The sequence below is a fragment of the Camelus ferus genome, chromosome 2, assembly GCF_009834535.1.
Source record: "Camelus ferus isolate YT-003-E chromosome 2, BCGSAC_Cfer_1.0, whole genome shotgun sequence".
NCBI lineage: Eukaryota > Metazoa > Chordata > Mammalia > Artiodactyla > Camelidae > Camelus > Camelus ferus.
Window position 1 is genome coordinate 17,984,833 of NC_045697.1, and position 16,696 is coordinate 18,001,528.

Consider the following 16,696-nt stretch of genomic DNA (forward strand, 5'->3'; position numbering starts at 1 on the left):
CATCACCATATTTTCTTAGTTTTAAGATACCTTCAGTTGTAGAACGCACTACCGATGTAATCATAGCTTTTGCGGAACAAACACCTCTATCTCATTAATGTACATATTAAATTTTAGATGTATCTTATTTCAGAAATACTGAAATGTGAAAAAAAGTCCGTCTTAGAATTGAGCATATAGGGTGTTACTTATAATCAGGAATTCTGTACTTTAAAACTTTCTTACTTTCTTAGAGAGTTGAAAATAGGAAATTTGGTGGTTCTGATCTTGTGTTCAATTAATACTAATTTTAAGGATTTAACCTCTTTCTTTTCTCAGAGAATAAAGTAATAGAATGTAAAACTGTCTCTGGAAGGTATACAGTGTGATGGGACATGAGGTCATGTGTTCTAATCAGAAATCGACATATCTGAACATTAAGATACCTAGTCGAAACAGCAATAGAAGAAAATCCCTGAAATTTGACAGATAAACTTTCCAAAGTTTTTTAAAGGACATTTTTCTTAAATAACTACAGCTAAATTTCATCCTACTTCTTGCTTATGTTACAAAATGTAGTGAAATACAAAGTTACTTTGTAGGCCTTGAATGATCAGATTTGTTTTTTTTCCTAAATTTAGTCTGAAATTTAGACTAATTTATTTCTCCAGTATGCCCCAATCTTTCATCCCATTCTCTTCTTTTTGTTTGGAATATTTCCCTCCATATGGCCATCATTAAAGTCTTAAGGAGCCTTCAGGCCCTGGCCCAAGCCCCACTCTCTTCTGGGAAGTCCCACATGAGTCCCTGATACCAGCCAGCACCTTCCTCTCTGCACCACATTTGAGGCACTTTTCATGTATTGTTCCGTGATTACATTTACAGATTCTGTTTCTCCAAAAGGTTTCAGCTTCTTACTGTCAGTACCCACTTCGTATCTTATGTCTCTCTTCTGTATTATAGGTGCTCATTAAAAACTTGATGAAAGCATGAAATTTTCTAGAGATTTTCAGACAGTAGATGTATTTGTTTCTAGGGCTGCCATAACAAAAAATCACAGACAGGGTGGTGAAAACAACAGTTTATTTTCTCACAGTTCTGGAGGCTGGAGGTCCAAGATCCATGTGTTGGCAGGTTTGGTTATTGTGAGGCCTCTCTCCTTAACGTGCAGATGGCTGCCTTCCCAGGGTGTCTTCACACGGTCTCTCCTCCATGTATGTCCAAATTTCCTCTTATAAGGATACTAGTCACATTGGATTAGGGCCCACCCTAATGGCCTCCTTTTACCTTTGTCTCCTTTTAAAAGACCCTGTCTCTAAATACAGTCCCATTCTGAGGTACGGGGGGTTATGGCTTCAGCATATGGATTTGGGGAGACACAGTTCAGTCCCTAACAGTAGGCATGCCTAAGATATGGAGAGGACTTGCTCTTCTCTCTTTCTCAGAAGGACTGGAAAAGAAAAGGAAAACAGACCTAAACAATATTGGGAGGAGCTCAGAGCCAACAGGAGGGCAGTCCCGACACTGAGGGTTTAAATGTTGGGATGTGTGGTGTGAGCAAGACTGGCAGCCTTATCTGGAGGCTTCTAAACTTAGAATAATTCAGCTTCCAAGGTTACTTTCAGAAAAACACAAAAGTTGCTTTCTGCCCCCTTCAAAACAATCTATAAAATACTAGGCATCTGGGAGAAGTCTGACTGTAGGCAGACCTCAGAGATATTGTGGATCTGGTTCCAGACTACTGCAGTAAAGCCAGTATCTCAGTGAAGGCCATTGCATGAAGTTTTTGGTTTTCCAGTGCATATAAAAGTGATGTTTATACTGCACTGTAGTCTGTTATGTATGTAGTCTGTTAAGTAAGCAATGCCGTAGCATTGTCTTAAAAAAACCCCACACGCCTGAATTAAGAAGTACTTTGTTGCTAAAAAGTGCTAACCGTCACCTGGTAACACAGTGTTGCCCCAGACCTTCAGTTTGTAAAACACAGTGTCTGTGAAGCACAATTAAACAAGGGGCGCCTATCGTTTTAAAATATAAAATCAGCCTATAAAAGGTCCTGGTCTGATGCCACCTCCTGCACGATGTCCTTGTCGGTGTCCCCAGTGGAATAGTACATCTCCTGCCAGTGAAATAAAAATAGGCATGTGTTTGTGTGTCTTTCTATTTTGGTTTCTTTTCAGGTACTTAAATCAAGCCCTGTGTTAGAACTTCTTGTGCTTGTTTCCCCGTGTAGATTAGAAGCTCGCCGATTGCAGGGGGCTGTGGATGGACATCCCTGTGAGTGTCCACTGGCTCCCAGGCTGTATCTTGCCCACGGTGATACCAGGGATGACCCGCTGCAGTACTCATGGCCCCATCCCTCCTCCCACCACCCTGGGAAGCAGGTGCCGGGTCTAACTCCGTTCTCCACCCTCCAGGTAGAAGCTGCTCAAAAATACAGATGGAGTGATTAGAAATGGCCATTTAGGCCTCCAGACCCAACTGTGCTACCTGATAGTAAGATGCTGACACACGTAGAGCTGCCTAAGGAAGGAAAGCTCAAACAGAAGGCAAAGGAAAATCCATCTTGACTGCTTTGATTTTAATTGGAACATTAGGACATGGGTTACGTTACTTGAGGGTCAGTCAGGTCATCACTGCAATGAAGTGAACATAAGACCTCTACTATTTGATTTCAGGAGATTTAGTATAAATGTTAACCCAGCAAGACTGAGGGGAAAAAGCACCAAAAGTGAACAAGCAGATCTCAGGGATCTGAGGGGTGAGTTTTATCCCATTAGCTGGACAGTCACAGACTCTCCTACTGTTGTGTTGTTTGATGCCCCTGCAGACTGGAAATGTGACATTGGTGGTCTCTAAGAAACTCAGCCTGAATAGACAAGGCCAGTTTCTTCATCTGCAAATGTGGAGGCGAGGAGTGGGAGAAAACTAGAGATAGCCTAAACATTCTGCATGCTTACAGAGGACAAAAGGAAACAAAAGTTGCTGCCCATTAACTTTACAATTAGTACACGGGCTAGGTGAATCACAGAAAATGAAAAGTTACTTTTAACACCACCACTCAGGTAACCGCTGTCACAGCTTACATGTAGGTTCTTCCAAAGGTAGATTCTTGTATAAATGGCTAGACACTCTGAAATTTCGCCCACAAAAATGGAATTCTAAAAACATCCTGTTTTGTAATCCTCTCTCATAAACATGTCAAGAACATCAATTTATACCTAAAACAATAGTATTATTCTTCAGGATGTACTGTATTTAACCAGTCAGCCTCCTATGGTTGGACAATTAAGTTTTGTTCACTATTGTAAATGACTCTATGATAAACATACTTAGAACCAAATCTTATTTCCTTAGGATGAATTCCTATACGTATAAATACTAGTTCTGTAGCTCTTAGTAGAACTTTTTTTCTTCCCAGATAGGAATCACATGAGTTGGTCTCTGAACAGCAATAGAAGTGGTCACGGGAGACAAGCAAAACATGAACTGATACAGTTGAGACCCGTATCTCCCAAATGTACTTAGTACCTAAAACTACCCTTTGAGTAGTAATGATTGATTGCCGTTATTGAATATTATTGATGGGTTGCTTCGCCACCATCATTTCCAACCTCTCCTTTGTGTGTCTGCTGTGGGATTTGGGGGAGAGTTGACTGACATCCTCTCCTGCTCTTTTTTCTTTTTCTTTAACTGGAGGTACTGGGGATTGAACCCAGTGCCTCATGCATGCTAAGCATGTGCTCTACCCCTGAGCTATACCCAAGTCTCCCTCTCTGCTCTTAGGGAGGACTTTCTATGGGGCATAATTCCATCCCCTTTAACTGTGATTGATTTCAGCGAGGCTCAGAATAGGGGCTGGTCTAATCACGTGAGGCTCAGCACTTTAGTCATGTGATTGGTGAAGGGGCTCTTGGTCTTCCTCTGAATGAGGAAGCCTGTAGCTCCAGGTGCTGTTGGCAGTCTTCCAGTGACCACAAGGGGAGCCAGCCTTGTGGTGATGCACACCCTGAGCTGGGTCCCTGGTGACACCGAGTTGCTGGATCTAGCCTGCCCTGAAGCTGGCCCTACTGCCGGACTTGTAATTTACTTGAGCCAATACATTCTAGTTATTACTTGTGCCACTTTGAGTTGGATTTTTTCTGTGGCCTAATGAATGCAACCATGGTAGGGTAGAGAGATTCCAACACTAACGATTTCTTTTTCCAGAAAATTCAGTCAATTTGTTTATTTTGTGTGTTTCACTTATTTTATGACTTCAAAATAGACCTCTCAAATTAACAGTCTTTCACACGGCTTAGATTAGTCACACCCCACAAAACTCCAACTTCCATCTCTGTATACTGAGTCCCACATCTTTGCTCAGGCCCTGACCTTTGCTCTTCAAACCTGCCTTCCCAGCTGCCTTTGGCCGTCACAGATAGATTTCTACACCCACGTCCACCTGAACATGGTCCTCACTACACCCCTTCGTTCTGGTCTGCTCTCCCTGTCTCCCCCCTCATACTTCCCTCATACCCCACCCCACCTAACGGCAACCAGTTCTCTGCTACCTGAGTCTGCGCACCCATATATACAACCTCAGTCTTGACGATGCCCTTGCCTTCATTCTCCCAATCTGATCAATAATCTGTTCTTGGTATTATACTTCAGAAATGTGTCTGGAATTGCCTCCCACACCCCCACCCCCTTGCCCAACTAGTCTTCCTGCCATGTTTACACCTTCAGTCAGTCCTTCCTTTCTAACCCAACATCAGCCTCATCACAAGAATTAAGGTCCTGAATAACTAGTGAACCAATGTGATGCTGTCACCAACACGCCCCTCTGCAAATTATAAATCTCTGTTGGCAGCTGCCGGGCCCTTCAAAATCCAACCCCATGTCATTATAACACGTGGAAAGATGCCATCAGCATGAGCTAGCCCAAGGGGTCTAGTGATTAAAGAAACAGCCTAGCTACCAAAAAGTTATTTCAAACCAGCTAGTTTTTGCACTTTCCCCCAAGCACTAGGAAAAGGTGAGACACAGCATAGGAATTCTTAAAGTCTGTTTTCTCTTCATTTCCCTCCCCGCTTCCCCACTTCCCAGTCTCTGTACATTTATACCTCCTGCCCTTGCCTCCTTAAAAACCACCCGTGCCTGATCCCTGGGCCTTTCCCCCCTTCTCTCTAGATTCTGTGCCACAGAAGTGCATTAAACCAGTTTGACAAAGCAGTGTTTTCCTTAGAGAATGGGGAGAACAAAGAAACGGAGTGGGTAAAGCCAAAACTCTCCTTTATGGGACAGTAGGAAAAAGAAAAGGCTGGAAACACTGTGTTCATAGCTCTTGTCCTATGGCTACTTTGAAACCTTTCCAGTAACAGTCACTCCCACTGACACAAATGAGGTGCTATGGCCACATAAAATTATTTGTAGTGTCCTGGCCACATCTGCAACTCCACACCTATGCTGTTTCCTGTGTTAAACATACTTTCTGGGAAATTCATACTCTTCTGTGAAGGTTTCATAATAGGCAGGTAGTTGTTCTCTGTCTCCTAGCAGTGAGTGTATAGCTCTAACAACAGTCCTTTTCATGTGTTATATGAAGGTTCATATTCAGGACACAGTTGAGGAAAATGGGCATTCAGTTTTGATAAGACTGTTAAGCAGCTAGATATTAGTCCCCCACCATTTAGATTATCTATTGCCGCCTGTTGGAGGATGGAGAAGGTGTCTTGAGACGGGAAAACGAGGCAGGCAGCTCTGTATCATCAATGGATCTGATTATTTTAGGGAAACTTACAGGGTGGGATCCGGTGGACAATGATCTGGAAGCATCTGCAGCTGCACTTAGCACCTCGAAGGGACCACTGGGACAATTTTATAGTTCACCTAGAGAAACAGGAAGTGCATTCCTAAGTGAAGATTTATGAGTGGGTAACTAGTCTTGTGAGTGCCAAAATTAAGTCAGGGAAGGTCTTCATCATTGGGGACTAACAGAGCATAAAGGCCACCTGGTCCTAATGATTATTAACCAATATCTATTAGCTACAAAGCCATTAAGGACAGAGAAGTGATTTACCACACATCACAGTCCTAGGTAGGGTCAGTGGAAGGACAGGAGGAACTGTACTCGCCCAAGGTGGCGATAGTTATGCTAGCAACCATACACCACCCCAGAACGTTAAATAATGATCCAAAATGCATTTCATGATAACAAAGGCAAGGCCATTCTCACTTTAGAATACTGCTTCTGGAAGAATCTGGGAGACGTGCTAAACTGTTTGCAGCAAACTCAAGGGAAAAAGCGAGGCTCTCAAAGGGAGCAGGGTGAGTATCAAGCGTTACAAACAGTGCCTTGCAGAAAGCAGTGCTCGAATATTTGCTGCTGAACGAATTAGTCTACCTCTATCACCCACCTCCCAGGGGCTACATCCAGATAGAAGGCGAGAAGGTGCGGCATGTTGAAAGTTGAAGATCCCGCCGCCTTTCTCCTCTGAACAAGTGAAAGAAGTGAGAGGTATAGATGACTTTCTACCACAGATTTTAAGTTCAAGATGATACTCTCACATTCTCTTACCCTGGTTGTGGGAACTTTTGAACAAGTTAACACATTTAAATGTGTCTGTAGCGAGAAGCATCAGATGGATTCTGGTTGACGTCCTGTCAGGCTGACTGAGCCCATGTCCCGTGCATCTGTGAAGCGTAGATTCCTTCGTACAGTAGATGCTCCAATAGCTATGGGACAAATCCTGGGTGAGCTCACGGTCCTTATTCATTATGGTGGGGCTGCTACTATCAAATAGTTGGGAGGCTTAAATGGGGTAAAGAATCAAGATATTTGCCTGTGTCGGACGTTTTAGATCAGGGCTCTCCTTCCTTGGCTGCAAATTGGAAGCACTTTAGAGCGTTTTAATAAATACTGGGTCCCATCCTGTATTACTTCTCATTTAATCGGGCTGGGGTTTTGCCTGGGCAGGAGAGTTTTGAAAAAAACAAAACAAAACAAAACAAAACAAAACAAAACAAAACACCTTCTCACTGGTGGTGGAGCCGCCAGGGCTGAGGACCGGCGGTCCACAGGCTGCCGAAGGGGTTCCTGCGCACGGAGACCTCGCCGCCGTGTTCTCGCGAGGAAGCCCGGGAACCGGAAGTGCCCGGAGCGCGCGGCGGCGACGGCGCTGCGGCGGGGAGGTTGCAGCTCACTCTCCGGTGCTGCGAGACAGGTAGAGGCTACCCGGGTCGTGCTGGCTGCCGTGGGGCAGCTCGCAGGTACCGCCGCTGTCCGGGCTCTGCGGGAAGGGCCAGGGGCAGAGACGGGAGCGGCACCCGGCCAGGGCCGGGCGGCCCAGGGGGTCCCTGCCGGCCTCCGACTGGGGTGTCATTGCAGGGCCGCCCCCATGTTGCGTTTCCCGACTTGTTTCCCGTCCTTCCGGGTCGTGGGAGAGAAGCAGCTGCCGCAGGAGATAATTTTCCTGGTCTGGTCACCCAAGCGGGATCTCATTGCTTTGGCCAACACTGCGGGCGAGGTGAGTGAGCCGGCGCGTAGCCCGGCCTCGGTTTCCACTGCTGTGGGCGCCACCTGTCTACCCCGCCCGTCCCTTCCAGTCCCGCTGAACCAGACGGGAAAGGTCGTTTATACGCCCATTGCCCAAATCTTATGGTCAAAACAACAGTTCTCACTCAGCTGAACTCAGTTACACAGTCCAGCATCCCGCACACTCTTTTAGTCATTTATTTGTTAAATGGGCTTTTAAAAGGCTCATGATGTGTCATTCTTGAGTTAGACATAGTACTAGGTCCACAGACTCTCCCCTAAGTTTACTTAGAGTTTAGGCAGAAGAAAGATGAGCTGTGGTCAGACCTGAGCTGCGAATATGCATGCATGTAGCTGCCACAGAGGATATGTCTGAGAATCTGTATTCTGTTGTCCAAGTTTTGCACCAGGCTGGAGAGCCACCTCCTGTTGACACCTTTAAATTAAACAAGGAGTGATGCTTCACTGGGTTCCTGATGCAGTGTGGGTAGTGTTGTCAGTTAGCACTTCTAGTTCACATTAGATTACCCTCCATCAAGTGTAACCCGGTTGTACCTAACTTTCTGCTGAGTGTTTTTAATTACCTGACAGCCATTTTGTAAGGAAACCTTCACCTGTGCATCTTTGCTCCTGTGGCCTTTTGGCAGGTTTCATGAGAGTTATCTGGCCAGGTGAGAGCTGCATTGTGTGACCCAGCTTGGCTAAGCTTGGGAACTAGGTGGTAAAAGAACTTAGCAGCAAGTGAAACTTAGCAGCCTTCAAAGCCATGTTGACTGTCCTGACCTCGTTGCCAGGGTATTGATGTCTGCTTTCTCAGGGCCTGCTGTAAAATCTACTCTGCCTCCACTGCCAAGGTGCTTTGAAACTCTGTGGTGGCTCTAGGCAGAAGTCCAGGTACCATAGCCACAGCAGTAGGAGGGAAGGGAGAGAACTGACGCATCGTGTGGTCAGATGGGTAGATGTAATTGTGGGCACGTGTTGCCTCTGTTTTCTCAGTGAAGAAAGGGCGCTATTTAGGAGGGAGGATGGAGGAGAAAAGAGAGATATGAAGAAGATGACAAGGCAAGTGGACTAACGAAACCTAATAGGATTGTTGGTCAGTATTAAGAGCCCCACAAGTTTAGTGGTTTTGTAGTTTAAAGGAAACTAATGAGCATGGTTGTGTCTCTTCTGTTCACTTGTGTGAGTGCAGGCAGGCATGGTTGGGTTTAACTGGGGTTGTTGTGCCAAAGTGTGACAAAGCAAGAGAGATGCAAGGGAGTTGAAGTTATATGCAAGAGGAATGATTGTAATGATGAACTTCGGACTCCAACCTGATAAAGAAGGAAAGTGAGGGCATGTGTGGTGTGAGGGACAATGAATAGGTGGTGGAATTAATAGATTGTATGTTTTGATGAGGTTGAAGAGTTGAAGTTGGGTATCAGTAGGGATGAGCAGGAAAGATACAAGTGGTGATGGGAAGTGGGAGGTTTGGAAGTTAAGATTATGGGAGCATCTGGAGTTTTTGGTAATGACAAGGTCACAGGCATGACCCTGGGAGTGACCAAAGTGAGGCAGAAGATGTGATCATTGAAGGAGACATAGTTGAGAACCGAAAAGTCAGGACATTTTAGCTCTTAAAATCACCAAGAATGACAATGAGTAGTGTTGGGAAACATGAGCGAGCCAGCCAGGAGTCCAGACCCCCCAGGAATGGTGGGGGATGGCCGAGGGGTCTATGAGTGACTGCAGTTAAGAGGGATGACAAGTGGTATTGTCTGACTGCATATGATTCAGAGTTAGAGGATTTTAAAGAAGAGAAGAAAAACATCCAGAAATGACATCACTCATCAAGGAGGAAACCTACTTTCTCTTCTAGCCCAGTAGTAGTACTGGGAACATGGTATGCAAAATGGCCACTGTACAAGCATCCTGTAGGGAAGCAGTGTCCTCAAGTGAGAAGCACATTTGAGAGAAGAGAATGAAGATACAGGGGATCTGTATCTTCACCTGACTGTGAATTCCAGAGGGCAGAGAGGAAGGGTTTCAGAAGTAAGGAAAAGGCAGAGATGGGCTCAGAAAAGAGCATGGAGTCTGGGTGGTGAGCGGTTCCTTGGGAGTCCTGGCTTCCCTGTAACCAGGAATGAAGGATGCTGTGAGATAAGGCAGGGAGTGCTACAGCCGTGAGTGTGGGGAACTGAGACAGAGTGTGTGTGGAGGGGTGGGGGGATCTTCAGGAGCACAGGCAGTTCTGATGCCTTTTCATTCCATTTCCAATGATTGTATAGAGGACAGAGTAGGGACAGTGTAGTTTTGAAGCACGAGGAGCTCTGGGGCATCATCTTGACCCTTCAAGGTGAGAATTTACCTGTGTGGAAATGGAAATTTAGAATGGCTCTGACTTGTCCAAGATCTATGGCCAGTAAGTGACACAGCTGAAATTAGATCCCAAGTTGGCTGATTCCAAGTTTAGTGTTATTTGATTATATATAGCTACCTTTTTCTTTTTTTTTTGATGTCCTTTATTTCTTTTTTTGTCATCTTCTTGGACAGCCTTATTCCTTTCTAAAAGATCAGTCTCTTGTTGACATAAATGATAAAATGTATAGGATACAGAGTTAAATTAGACCTTGTTTCACCCATTTCTTTGGAAATACGTTAAGTTCATTCAGACACTGTTGTCTTCTAACTTGTTCTGATAGTTAAGTATTGTTCTCAACATGATTTTTAAAAATTTTATAGTGAGTGTCTAGGTTTATTTTGTTTTTGAAATGGATGTTTAATTCTCTGCTATTATATCTGGTTTGTCTTAGGTTTTACTTCATCGTCTTGCAAGTTTTCATCGAGTTTGGAGTTTTCCACCAAATGAAAACACAGGAAAGGAAGTGACCTGTCTGGCTTGGAGACCAGATGGCAAACGTAATGATAGTATTGTTAAAAAATACATTTTTGCTTTTCAGAAAGAGTATTTTGTAAAGAGAGCTTATTTCCAGAAAGAATTGATTGTTCTTATTAGATGTTAGAATTTTAAATACCAGTTTGGGAACTTTGTTTTTTCAAAGGCTTTACAGTGTTTTCGTAGAACTCAGATTAATTCTACTCTCTTTGTTTTGGCAAAAGGATCTCTAAAATGAAATCTGACTTCTTAGCAAAGATAAGTCTAAAAAGAGATTTGGTGGGAACTTTGGTTTCATTCTTTCCCTATCTTGTCCTGTTGTTTGCCCCAGGCTTCATTTGCCACTCACTAGTCCGTTCAGTGCCATCATGGCCCTTTTCTCCCAGAAATGTGTTTTAGTATTAAGTGTGTGGCTCCTGAGTGTTCTCTCTGCATGTGTGCTTCCCTCACCGGAAGGACTGTCAGCTCTGACCCCATTCCTTCGGCTTCAGTGTACTCTGTCTCCTCCTGGTGCCCTGTATGTTGTGGCTTGTTACATAGTGGCTCTGAGGACTGAACTCCGCTCTTCCACGTGCTGCCCTGCAGTGACAGTTGATGTTTGAGCTGTTGTCCATATCTGGTCAGTACAAGAAAGTGCTGTAAATCATACAGCTGAAAGTTCATCTGTATCTTTGATGCTTTAAAAAAAAAAAGCTGAATTGTTTTTGTAAAATGATACGTACTTCTCACTGCTTACTTTTTTCCTAGATGAATGTAAGTATGTAAAAAATCCCCTGAAAGCCTACCGCTTACAGACAACTCTTTTTGTTTACACTCATTTTGCTCAGTTCTTGTTTTGTCTTTTACTTAAAAAAATAGTATGTGTAAAATTAGAGGACTTTCTTAAGTAATATTTTGAGATCTTGCACTATACATCCAAAAGCACCGGGATCTCAAAAATCATGGAAAGTCACTGTGGGTGAAAATGTATTTAAGCAGATGATATTTTTATCATTAAAAAGTCTTGTTTTTGGACAGTAAAATAGAGTTTTGCTTGGTAATGATTATTTCAAGATTGCTTTAAATTGTTTTGAAGAAGAGGAGACTTAGATTGCCTCATATCTAGCAAAGTTGCATGTGTTGGTATACAGTAAAACTCACAGCCCTCTATTTAGAAATTCTTAAATTGATATGTTTGGAAGATGTTAATAACTTATGTAGAGAAACTATACTAGATGATTCAGCCACAGTGAAAGGAAGAAGACCCAGCAATATTTGATGGCCCTGTTCACGGAGGGTTAGAAATAAAAAAGGAATAAAAAACTTCCAAGAAGCAAGCAGATGGAATCACTTTTTAACTTTTAGATGGGGATCACTATGTCTTGGTGATACCATATCATTGTCTATCTGTTGATACTTGTTCAGTGTTTTCTGCTTGACATCAAGGTTCCTGTCTAGAGAGTTTGGTATGTAAGATGTTAAGTACAATACACGAGAAAGTAGTAGATCACTCATGAAAGTTTGAGCTTTTGAAAATGCATAAATAATGACATAACTATCTTTTAGTTTTTTAATTATTTAAAGGGAAGATTTAGAGGTCAAATCATTAGTATAATTGGGTGAGAATTGAAATACCCATTTTTCTCGAATGTTACACTAATTTGTTTTAATTATTTTTTCTTGTTCTAGTTTTGGCCTTCGCTCTTGCCGACACCAAGAAAATTGTTTTGTGTGATGTGGAGAAACCGGAAAGTTTGCACTCTTTTTCTGTGGAGGCTCCAGTTTCTTGTATGCATTGGATGGAAGTGACTGTAGAAAGCAGGTAGAGTAATAAACTCCAGTAGTCACAATCACATGTTGTGAAATTTTCAGTTTTTAAAAATGGAAGCTTAGGAGTGTCTGAGTGTTGGATGTGTGTCCATTACATTTAACTTTTGGTTTTTAAGTTAATCAAGGTGAAACTTTTTTTAATGCTTTGTTAGACTTTTTTCTCTTCTGAGAAAATCTATTTTCTTATCGAAGTAATAATGCCTGAATGGATGAGATTTTTTTTTTCAGTCATTTTTAGTAGTTTATAGCAGTGATTTATACATTCAAGTAATATTAATTAAAGTTAATGATTAGCAAGTTGAGGTTCTGTTTTTCTTTTCAGCGTGTATTTCATCTGGAGCTTTGTTTTTTTTTTGTGTGTCTTGGTAAATATTCTTAGAATATGAAAAGTACTGAATTGAGCATTCTGTTTTGATGCTAAACTGGTTCTTTCTGTGTTCGTGGTCCCAGTAGTTTCCTTGTTTCATGAAGATAATTTTGCCTTAGTCTTTGATGTCAAATATTTTGCCAGGTTTGTGGTAAAGGTGGCCTAAAGATCAGTGGGTTTAGTGAATATGGAAAATAAAGTTTCTTTTTGAGGAAATGTGATCATTTTCTTTACATTAGCTTTTCTATTCTAATTAAGTTGTAAGTTAAATATCAAATTAATTTGTAAATCCTGATTATTAATTCACAGATTTCCTAAGTTGGGGGCCATAAAGAATTGGATAACAAGGATCTAGCCTGGGGTTTGAATTCACTATAGATAAAACAGGGATTAATCCGTCATAAAATAATCAAAGGTGGCAAATGGTCATGTGAATTCATAGATGGTTAGAGGAGCAGAGTATACCACAGACTTTCTATCCCTGCCCAGTTGCCTTCCAAGTGTGTTCTAACACTCTCTACTGAGAAATCAGAAATGTTACGTGGGGATTCCAGGGTCTCTCATGACACCACTTTTTCTCCTTTTCACTCATTTATTTTCAACCACATTTGGAGGTAGAGTTGAAAAATAAAGTGGAATAAATAAAACTATTCAAAATGCCTGGTGGCGTCTTATGTACCTGCTGGGTTGTTAAATCTCCAGATATGTGTAAGCCATAGAATGCATCATTAAATTATATAATAATTGCGGTGTTTTTAAAAATTACTCCTGGTACTCAGATGTTCAGTGTCAGTTCTTAGAGGAGAGTTAAGAAATCATAAATTCTCAGTATCTGATACTGAATACTTTTGAATACATTTCATATACTAAGAAAATTATTTATAAATATTTGTCTTTCTAAATGTAAACTGACTTTTTTCAGAAATAAAGTTCTAAGTAAATGAAGAATTTCCAGTTTTTCTATTTCTTGTTACAGTGACTGTTTTATAGTGGTAAACTGTGTGACATCTGTTTAGTTGGCAATGTAAAATGTATACAACCGAGCATTTAAAAAAATTAGTATTTTCCAATAGAAAAAAAGTAAAATCTTTGTTTTTATAATGCTTGTTTTTGTTTTGTTTTGTTTCCCCCTTTTTAGTGTTCTAACATCTTTTTATAATGCTGAGGATGAATCAAATCTTCTCTTACCTAAGCTTCCTACGTTGCCAAAAAAGTAAGTATCAGAGTTTAATTTCATTGGGATTAATCTTGCAGATTTCTTTTCTTTACTTTTAACACTGTAACAGTTTTCTCGTCTGTTTTTAAAAACTGTATTTTTGTTAATATTTTTTATCCTAATCTCTGTTTTTCTCTAGTTATAGCAACACCTCAAAAATATTTAGGTAAGATAATACCCTTTTTGTTTTCAAGTAAGATAATCTTTTACTACTTGAAATATATAGTTGAAAGATAATCCAATTTATTTTTGTATTTTAGTGAAGAAAATTCTGATGAAATTATTAAGCTTTTGGGAGACGTCAGGTAAGTCTTTCAGATATCTTATTAAGTCTAATTTTCTTAAATTTGATGCTTGATATTTGAGGCAGTTTTTAGACTAAAGTTTCAAGGACAGTTTCTTTATTTGTCATGTTATTTCATTGCTGACAAGTACCTCTGAACAATAAACAGATAATATCTATTATTTACTTGTCTTTATTGTATGGTTTTTGATTGTGTCTGGTTTAATATTATGGGGTACTTTTATTTTAATAAGTAAAGGAGGAAGGAAAGTCCTAGAGTTTCTAAAATTTAAATTTAAATATTCAAATTCTTTAAGCCCATTTAATATATTTAGCATCAAAACTGATGATGCTTTGTATTAGCTGAAAAAGGGATGCTTTATTATTGAGAATATATAAATACAGTTATCATTAAAATAATATGTTCTTATTTTACTATAAACTGATGTTTTCTAGGTTGGATAAAGTTTATGTTTTTCCTTTGAAAGAAGGAATAACCTCAGTGTGATTGAGTCTTGGTGAGTTTGTTTGGTGATTCAGTTGTCCTGCAAGGGAGCTTGAGCGTGCAGAGTATATGAGAGCAGGAACAACTCAGGTCTTGGTTTAAGAACTCTGTCCTCTCTGTTGTCTTCACCTTGTGCATTATTTTAAATTAGGCTTAATATTCTTGTCCTTGGAGGAAGCGCTGGATTTATTGAGCTTTATGCTTATGGAATGTTCAAAATTGCTCGAGTCACAGGGGTAAGTTTTTCTTTAAAATTTTCTATTTTTTCTGTTAGAATATAGCAGCTGACTGATTTATGGGAAAAGGATAAGACTTTACTTTTTAAAAAATTTCAGTTATTGAAATTATTCTTAAATATTAAAAGTATAATTTTCTTACTAAGATAAAATAGTGATATGATGTCCATGAAATTCAGGGGCTCTTAGTGGAATTAGGCACGTTTTTTCCCTAACAAAAAGATTGATATGATACACTTGATTATGATTTAATGTTTTTCTGGCCTTGTAGTGTTTAAGAGGTACAATTTGTGATTGGAATGTGATGAAAGTCATCGGAAGCCATCTGATGCTCAGTTGTGGCCTTCTCCATGGCTTTTTATTCTTATTCTTACCATTCCCTAAAGGGGTAGAAAATACTGTAGACTATGTGGAATGTGTTGGTTATCCAGCATTTGACTTGAGCCCCATTTGCGGGGGGTGTCCTTGTGATGAGTGGACACATGCCTTCATCTGCTACACATACATGGCAGGAGCCAGGCGTGTGTGTTTCTACTTTTTAGAGCTCTGAATTCTTACTTCCTGTATTGTAAGCGGGTGCGGTCTAGCAATAATACTAAATGTACTGGGGACTTGACTGTTTTACAGATTGTTGGTACTTGTCTTGCATTATGTCTGTCAAGTGACTTGAAATCATTGTCAGTGGTCACAGAGGTGTCTGCTGGTGGTGCTTCAGAAGTTTCCTACTTTCAGGTGAGTATAGGAACCTGACAGCAGCAGAGAGTAGATGTATATTTTTAAAGGTTTAATAGTTTTTAATTATCCATATCATTGGATTCTAATGGTCATTAAAACAAAAGAGCAAGAAAATCGACTTGGAGCTTCTTATATATAGAATCTTATTGTAGTAAACACCGTACTAGTCCAGTGATCCAGCATAATTTTCCCCAAAACAATGTTTTGATGGTCTGTTAATGACCATATTACTTCGTTGCTGTACCAGTTCATCTTTGTACCAAGTGTGTTTTTAGGACTCTGACCCAAATAAAAAGAAAAAAAAGCTAATATTAATCATTTTATACGTGCCACATACTGAGTGATTTAGAATAATTCATTTGAATCTTCACAGTAACCCAATAGGTAGGTACTGTTACTATCTCCGTGTCATAGATGAGTAAATGGGTGCACAGAGAAACTGTAATATGGTTGGTGTCACAGAGTTGGAAAGTGATGCTGGGCAGTCTGGCTCCATAGTGGTGCTCTTAACTAACACATTGTCTCTTGGGTAAGATGATTACTTAATGTTGGGAAAACCTTTCTTATTGTGTGCTATTTGTGTTATAGATTGTGGAAACTGTTTGGAAACTGTTCTTAAATAACCCAGCCACTTAGTCCTAAGTGTGCATGAACTCTTAAACAAAAGTAGGACAAAAGACGCAAGATGCGTGTGATGCCTTCCAACGTTTGCTGTATTCAGAATGTTAGACAACCTTTCACTTTTTGATATTTGCTGGACAGTTGTTCATATTAGCTCTTTATCTTAAGGTTCTGTGAAAATATGATTTCCAGGATTGCATTTGGTGCTGTAATAAAGCAATTCACTATTTCTTTTAAATTTGTAATAGATGCTTTTAATGACAGTTTTGTTGAGATAATACACTTTGTATTAGATACTTAACTTGTATTTATCAGTAGCCTATAATTCCTTTAAAGTTTCTTACAGATAATTCCTCATAGTAGTGTTGCAAAATAGGTTATTACATTTATTCTAACTATGTAGAGGGGATTGCTAACCTAGAGAAAGTGATATGTGCACAGTTAAACACTGCAGATTAGAAAATCCTCAGGTTGTATTTTGTTAGTCTCCAAACTGTTATGCTCAAAAGGATCAGAATTCTGACAGTCTTTCTGATATATAGTTAGACCTTGAC

At 40.5% G+C, this 16,696-nt stretch overlaps 1 protein-coding gene and 1 long non-coding RNA gene across 7 annotated transcripts in view; one reads left to right on the forward strand and one right to left on the reverse strand.

The window, feature by feature from the left end:
• Positions 1–1,045: 1,045 nt before the first annotated feature.
• LOC106730075 lies at positions 1,046–7,097 on the reverse strand. Of its 3 annotated transcripts, none has more exons than XR_004325338.1 (4): positions 6,993–7,097; positions 6,539–6,696; positions 5,762–5,850; positions 1,046–2,098 (listed from the first exon to the last, which is right to left on the reverse strand). It is a non-coding gene; the product is annotated as an uncharacterized LOC106730075 (long non-coding RNA). The 3 variants fall into 3 exon arrangements; XR_004325337.1 differs by lacking the exon at positions 6,993–7,097 and adding an exon at positions 6,378–6,454 and having other exon boundaries at positions 6,539–6,972; XR_001366502.2 differs by having other exon boundaries at positions 6,539–7,082.
• An 8-nt stretch (positions 7,098–7,105) lies between these two features.
• The window catches only part of ANAPC4 (anaphase promoting complex subunit 4), a 34,164-nt gene continuing 24,573 nt past the window's right edge, over positions 7,106–16,696 (forward strand). The window contains exons 1-9 of one of the 4 annotated variants that reach the window (XM_014562201.2): positions 7,106–7,184; positions 7,349–7,487; positions 10,288–10,393; positions 12,039–12,171; positions 13,685–13,759; positions 13,902–13,928; positions 14,023–14,067; positions 14,702–14,786; positions 15,414–15,518. In XM_014562201.2, the coding sequence (XP_014417687.2) occupies positions 7,359–7,487; positions 10,288–10,393; positions 12,039–12,171; positions 13,685–13,759; positions 13,902–13,928; positions 14,023–14,067; positions 14,702–14,786; positions 15,414–15,518 (705 nt within the window). In that variant the 5' untranslated portion in view covers positions 7,106–7,184; positions 7,349–7,358. Of the gene's footprint in view, positions 7,231–7,348; positions 7,488–10,287; positions 10,394–10,861; positions 10,990–12,038; positions 12,172–13,684; positions 13,760–13,901; positions 13,929–14,022; positions 14,068–14,701; positions 14,787–15,413; positions 15,519–16,696 lie in introns of those variants that run through there. The other 3 variants (XM_014562200.2, XM_032495122.1, XM_014562202.2) reach the window with 3 other exon arrangements.